Below are 7,329 nucleotides of genomic sequence, written 5' to 3'. Positions count from 1 at the left end.
TTTCTTCGAACCAAATGTTACTAGTAAATTTTACGGTTATGGTTAACTTTAAACGATATACTTTAAAGGATAAATATGACAACTCAACACTGAACACAACATTTATCACACAACAACTAAAAATGGTTAAAAGTTAGTTGAAACTTTCTTTTAATACCTAACTTCCTCTGCTCCAAATGAGTCACGAGGCGGGCATTTCCCTCATTCCCACTCCCTAATGGAGACAACGACCTAACAGTTTTTGGCGGTCACACTACAAAAAATAATGTCCAAAACTTTGTGCACTCAGTCTCAGCTATATGTGACCTTTGGTTAGTGTTATTCTACTCTATGGGGCTGGGCCAAGAAAACGAAGGAAGCTCACAGTGAATGCACGCGAGTCTAAAGCCAGTCTAAAAAACACAAACACCCAGTACTTTAACTGAAACAACAACCGACAGAACTTGACACCTTTTGTTTAGAGATAGCGAGAGCCAGTTTCCCCTCTGTCCCCAGTCTATCCCGTAGACTACTCGATGTCAAGTTCAGAACCTGAGCAAATTTCATAACCATAAACTCTCTTGTGAAGATTTTGATTTTTGACCTCCACCCATCCCTCCACCCCCCTACCCTCGACCAAACAACGAAGAAACTTTAATATCCCCCCCCCCCCCCAACCAACCAAACCTTCAAATATCCTCCTTCTAAAAAGATACAGAACAAAATCCCTAAGAATAAAAAGAACCCAAAGCTCTATAAGACTGTCATAAGACTTGAGTGAGTGCATCCACGTGGGCAGCTTCTTCCGCAAGAAAAAGGGTTAAACAGAACGGTCAAGAGGGACGGTTAGATTCTAGAGACTGGTGCACATCCTAACTTAGCCAAAACTAAGGCGTCTTATCTAGGTAGTGCTAAAAAGTAAATAATAAGTAACACACAAGTTCATACAAACAATCAAAACACACACAGGACTAGACAAACAATCTAACACACACCCAGAACTAGGACTAACGGATATGTAAACAAATTAATTAAGTAAAAGACATACATAAATACACAAATAACGACTACGCAAAGATGAGAGAGAGAGAGAGAGAGAGAGAGAATCTAAAGGACAAGAAAACAAACCAAAAAGAGAGAAAAAAAGAAACTCATTCTTACCTTGAAAGGACTCATAGGCCGCCTTTTCCTTGTCTCGGGTCCGCTATAGCCGGGTGTAGTCCTCCACTTCATCACCATCGCGGAGCTGTCGCTTGCCTGTCTTGCCAGTCCGAAGTCTGCCAGGACAGCACGGTCCTGGTCATCCAAGAGAATGTTTCGCGGCTTGACGTCTTGGTGGAAGATGTGGAGACCGTGGATGTACTGCAGAGCGCTGGCCACGTCGAGAATGTGTCGGAGGATCCGTGGTTCTTCCACAGGGTGGTCGGACGACATGGTGTCGCGAAGTGTGCCGTTCTTGAAGTATGTCGACAACATGAAGCCGTGGTGATCATCCATAGCAAACGCTATCATCTTGAGGATGCGGGGGTGGCGCAAATCACGAAGGAAGCCGACTTCAGAGAGAAAGTCGCCTTTACACCCCTCCGTCTCAAAAGTTACGATTTTCACCGCTACTTTCAACGACGAGTTGTGTTTGGCCGAGGCCAGAACAACCTCTCCTACGGCGCCACTCCCTAGACAGGGGCCTCTCACAAGGTTGAAGGAGTTGAAAAAAGCGTCGTGCTGTTCAACGGCATCCATGCTGGGTCGTGCAACTTCGGTGATATGAAACGATGATAATCTCCACAAACGATACGTATCCTCGGAACGTCCAGAGAAAAGTGACCACTTGCTGACCAGCGTCCCTTATATACTCAGCCTGCTGGCCGGGAAGTGATTGAAGTTTTCTGTCCCTGATTAAGGAATTGTTGTAGTGTTTTGACATGTTCTTAGAGGACCCGGAGGTGAGAACCGGAGTCTTGGCCTGCCTTTGTTTATTGTTTTAAAAGATATATAGAAGCTGGTCTTTAAGCAAAGTAAATATTATTGGAGTTTGGTTACCACTCTTGAAGTTAACAAGTCTATTGTCCTATTGTCTAGTGACTGCCAGTGAGCTCGTGCCATCTGGTGAAATGCACAGACAAGGGGAGCAAACTGCGTATGTTGTAAGCACGGCGGTTTGCATCAAACACATGCCAACAGCTAAGCCTCTATTATGTACCGGGCTGGCTGGCCGGGAAGTGATTCAAGTTTTCAGTCTGTGGTTACGGCATTGTTGCGCTGTTTTGATAAAGTCTTAGAGGGTCGGGAGGGGAGAACCAGGGTCTTGGCCTGCTTTTGTTTGTTGTTTTTTTGTTTTTGTTGTTTTTCAGAGGCCCTTGAGGTCTTCTGGTTTGAAAGGGATTTCTAAAAATGTTGGAATATTGTGCCTTGTTTCGCTGGTGAATGAATGGAAATCAGTGAGGTTTTTCAAATTTGCAAAAAATATTTCTGAAGTTCGTTTTGTTTGTCTAGCTGAAACATAAGATAGAGCAAATGTTTTTTGTTTAAGGCTAACGTAATTCAAAATTTACCAGCTTAAAAAGAAATGTTTGTTGCAATAAGATACACATAATTAAGAACTAGTTTTACTTGTCTATTTCATTTCTACTTCGCCTTCATCGGTGCCGAACTGATAAATAAGACAAAGCAATTGCCATGTATTTTATCAAGGAAGAAAAATGGAAACCAGTCTTTGTACTCAGGAATTATTACTGGAGTTAGGATTTCATGTCTGACATTATTGTATTGTCTTATTGTTGTTCTGGTGACACCAGTAAGATCTTTCCACCTGGTAAAATGCTCAGACAAGGGGAGCAAACTGCGTATGTTGTAATCCCGACGGCCTGCATCAAAGACATGCCAACAGCTCAGCGTCTATTATGTACCGGGCTGGCTGGCCGGGAAGTGATTCAAGTTTTCAGTCTGTGGTTACGGCATTGTTGCGCTGTTTTGATAATGTCTTAGAGGGTCGGGAGATGAGAACAGGGGTCTTGGCCTCCTTTTGTTTATTGTTTGTTTGTTTTGGTTGTTTTGTTTTCTTAGAGAACGGAAAGGCCTTCTAGTTTAAAAGGGATTTCTAAAAATGTTTGAATATTGTGCCTTGTTTTGTTCGTGTTCAAATTTGCAAAAAATATTCCTGAAGTTCGTTTTGTTTGTCTGACAGAAATTTAAGATAGAACAATTTTTTAAAGGAATAACATACTTCTAAATCTACCAGTTTGAAAGGAATTGTTTGTTTCAATAACACAGACATAATTAAGGACTAGTTTTACTTGACTAATAATATATAACATAATAATATATAACATTTATATAACGCATTTCCAAAAAAGTAGCTCAATGCGCTTTACTTTGGAATACCCATTTTTCAAAACCTTTCTTACTACTTCGTCTCTTCTCATGCAATATATATTTATGCACACACACACAAACACACACACACACACACACACACACACACACACACACACACACACACACACTCACACACACACACTCACACACGGACTATTTTCATTCAGACATAGGCACAGAACAACTATAATTTAAAAAATAATGTTAAAAGCTTATGAAGTATAGGCCTGTTTCTTTTATACTTCATCTCTATGGGTGCTTGAGTTAAACATGAGATTTACTACTTTACTTTACTTTTCCGATCCATCCGCTATCGGGGTTCAAGCCCTTTGGCATGGGCATGGGACACATGAGATAAGAAAGTAATTATGGGTGATTGGCGGGTGCTCTGGTGTGGTTTGCTTCTTTCCTATCAAACATCTATAGTCTTTCTCTCCCCTCCTTCTTTTTTGTGTTTGTTACTCTCTTGTAACACCTCTATTCTTAGGTACTTGTATTACCTTATTATGTTGCAAGTGCTGTAAAGCTCTTACTAAAACTTTCTAAAAACATAATAAAAGAAAAGATGGAAAAAAAACCCCACTTCTTTATACATGAGAAATTATTAATGAAGTTTGGACGGCACATCTGATGCAAGTTTTCAGTCTGTGGTTACGGCATTTTGCGTTCTATTGACAATGCCTCAGAGGGTCGGGAGGTGAGAGCCGGGGTCTAGGCTTGCTTTTGTTTATTGATGGTTTTGTTTTTGTTTTTTATAGACGCTTGAAGCCTTCTAGTTTTAAAGTGATTTCTAAAGATATAGGAACATGCATTGTTTCGTGGGTGAATGAATGGCAGCAAGTCAAGTGTCTCAAATTTGCAAAGCATATTTTGAAAGTTTGTTTTGTTTGTCAAACTGAAATGAAAGCGAACACTTGGTTTTGCAAAAAGCTTCTAGATTTACCGGTCTGACGAAAATTTTGTTTGTTACAATACCATACAAATATTTCGGAACTAGTTTTGTATACCCCTATTATGATTTAAACATTTTGTTTGTCCCTATTGTAACGGCAAGATGCTTCACCGCCTCAAGCAATAACCGAGGTCGATTTCCGTGTGGAGATAATTGTTATAGAGTAAACTTCATGGTCTTTTTTTTGTCTGTTGTTTTCGGACCTAAGGTTCGAGTTTCAGCTCGGTCCTACGTTTTGTCCTTGCGAAAGGAACTTTACACGAATCTCTCAAGTGTCTCAGTCCTTTCAGAGATGGGCGTTAAACTTGGAGGTCCTGCCTCTTAAATAACCTACTAGTGTTGACAGGGGCGTTAAACCTGTCCAATTTCAACATTTTAAAATCTGGCCCTATCCCTTTTGGATCTGAAAGGGAGGGTCGAGGCCCGCGTCCCAAATGATTTATATTGTGTCAATGGGGTGTAAAAAGGCCTTCCATACCCTCCCCCCCTCCCCGAAAAAACCCCAAAATGATCTGTATTGCGTTAATGATGCTTGTGAAAACATTTTCATCTGTAATTTACCTTTTAAAAAATCGATGCCTGTTTAGCTGCAGGTCTTCCAGCACACAGAGTCATCATCATCATCGTAGCCTTTCTCACCCTGCACTAGGGTATAGGCCACGGACAAACACCTTCCACCTTTTTCTATTCTGGGATAGCCCCTTGAAGTTATTCCATGTCTTCCCACTTTTCTGTACATTTATTTCTGTGATTCTTCTCCAGGTTCCATGCGGTCTGCCCCTTGATCGTTTACCCTGTGGATTCCAATCCAACACATGGAGTAGCTAACTATTGTTAAAAGTGGGTGGTTGGCGAGCGCTCTGGTGTGGTTTGCTTCTTCTTTCCCTATCAAATATATATCGTCCTTATCTCCCCTTCTTCTTTTTTATGTTTGTTACTCTCTTGAAACACTTCTAATCTTCTGGCGTTCATATGACCGTAAAACCTCTACCAAAACTTTTTTTAAAGGCTAACGATAATCCGCCTTTTGATATAAGATCAAAGTACGATCGGTAACTACTCCGTGGTCCTACGGTCCACCGATCCATTGACTGCAGGCTACGGGCCCGGGTCTATAGCAGGGGATAGATCCCCGAAACCTCACTCACTGTGTTCTGCTTACAAATGATCTGTTTGCTTTTAGGGGAACTCTTATAAGGACCAATATCTCTGTTTCTCTCTCTCTCTCTCTCTCTCTCTCTCTCTCTCTCTCTCTCTCTCTCTCTCTCTCTCTCTCTCTCTCACACACACACACACACACACACTCTCTCTCTCTCTGTATATATCTCTCTGTCTATATATATATAGAAATAAAATTATATAATTTATATTTCTGTCTGTTTCACCCCTCCCACCCCACCCTCTCTCTTTCTGTCTCTCTCCCTGTGTGTCTCTCAGACAGTGGGAGTCTTTCTTTGTATCTCTCTCACACATACATACATACATACATACACTCACATACACACACACTCACACACACACACATACACACACACTCACACACACACACACACATACACACACACTCACACTCACATGCACACGTCCGCACACACGTACACAGTTACACAAATGGGAGCACAATGGAGTCGCTAACTGTCACGCAATAACTCACCCCGACTCCAGGCCCCGCTTTACTGACGCCACAGAGTAGCTACCAATTTTACAAAGGAGTACCACGTGTGGGATCAATCTGTATTAAAATTTGTTTGTTTGTTTGTTTGCGTGAGTAAAGAGATGCACACAGACACAATAAAGGTCATATAGTGCTGTTGAAAAGTAAGACAGGCAGCCAAACAAAACAGAGGGCAAAGTAAAGACGTAGGACAACTCAGTGGCACCTTCAAAACACCTGCATTATAATTTCAGAACATGAGTACATGCACATCGACATGTCTTTTGAATGATTCAGAGATAGGGAAAATGAAGAGAGAGAGAGAGAGAGAGAGAGAGAGAGAGAGAGAGAGAGAGAGAGAGAGAGAGAGAGAGAAGGTAGGAAAGGTATAGAGAAGAAGTAAAGTCTTCTAAGTAATAAGGTGGACACCGGGGATCGGCCCCAGGGGCGTGAACAATAAATAACAAAGTGGTGACCTCTACCACATCCAATTGAAAAATTTATTGCGTTTTCTGCTTTGAATAACGATAAAACAGCTCCTTTTTCACGGGTGGTTGGCGGGTGCTCTGGTGTGGCTTGCTCATGACTTCTTTCATATTAAACATCTACCTCCCTGATCTCTTCTGTTTTCTCTCCTTCTCTTTTTTATATTTGTTAGTCTTATGTGTATAACGCATCCAATCTTCATAAGTGATCACATAAGTGATCTCTTCTCTCTCCTCTCTTCTTCTTTTGTTTGTTTGTTGCTCTTATAAACGCATCTAATCTTCGGCACTTATGTGACCTTACTGTGTTGCAAGTGCCGTAAAACTCTTACTAAAAAAAGCTCAATAGCATTCTCTTGTCTTAATCATTGAAACAACGTGATAGAAACGTCATGGAAGTTCCCGGGTGCCACTCAAAAATCTGTGTAACTTACACAGAAAATTATTGTACAATTCTTTTGCTTACCTCTTCATCACTGTGTATACGTATGCATTACTAAATGGATGATTTGCGGGTGCTCTGGTGTGGTTTGCTCCTCTTTTCTCTTAAAAATAACATCTATCGCCCCGATCGTTATTCCTTCTTTGATGTGATTGTTACGCTTGTGACGCCTCTAATGCTCGGCACTTGTTTGACATTATTCTGTTGCAAGTGCCGTACAACTCTTACTAAAACACAAGTACTCACATGACGTGTTTTCCAAAAGCTGTTTAGTGCTTTTTTTTTCTATTGGCAAAGTTTTAAAAGATGTTATCATAGCTTGTTCAGTTACTCATTTATAAGTAACGAGAAATGGGTGGTTGGAGGGCGCCACTGGTATGTTGTACTTCTTTTCTTTCTCTCGAAAGTTTCTGTCTGTTTATCTTACCCTTTCCTGGCACTA

The 7,329-nt window shown here is 41.1% G+C and overlaps 1 protein-coding gene across 1 annotated transcript; it reads right to left on the bottom strand.

Moving 5' to 3' along the window:
- Positions 1-668: 668 nt before the first annotated feature.
- On the bottom strand, positions 669-1,719 carry LOC101852266 (calcium/calmodulin-dependent protein kinase type 1-like). Its single transcript, XM_005106629.1, has 2 exons — positions 1,141-1,719; positions 669-683 (listed from the first exon to the last, which is right to left on the bottom strand). The coding sequence occupies exons 1-2, from the start codon at positions 1,717-1,719 to the stop codon at positions 669-671; spliced, it is 594 nt and encodes a 197-aa protein (XP_005106686.1).
- Between the last annotated feature and the right edge of the window lie 5,610 nt (positions 1,720-7,329).

This window comes from Aplysia californica, unplaced genomic scaffold (assembly GCF_000002075.1).
Source record: "Aplysia californica isolate F4 #8 unplaced genomic scaffold, AplCal3.0 scaffold00546, whole genome shotgun sequence".
NCBI lineage: Eukaryota > Metazoa > Mollusca > Gastropoda > Aplysiida > Aplysiidae > Aplysia > Aplysia californica.
This window is presented reverse-complemented; position numbering and strand designations above follow the sequence as displayed.

Excerpts from the sequence above, each read along its gene's own strand:
- LOC101852266 (XM_005106629.1), bottom strand. The coding sequence starts at position 1,719 with ATGGATGCCGTTGAACAGCACGACGCTTTTTTCAACTCCTTCAACCTT.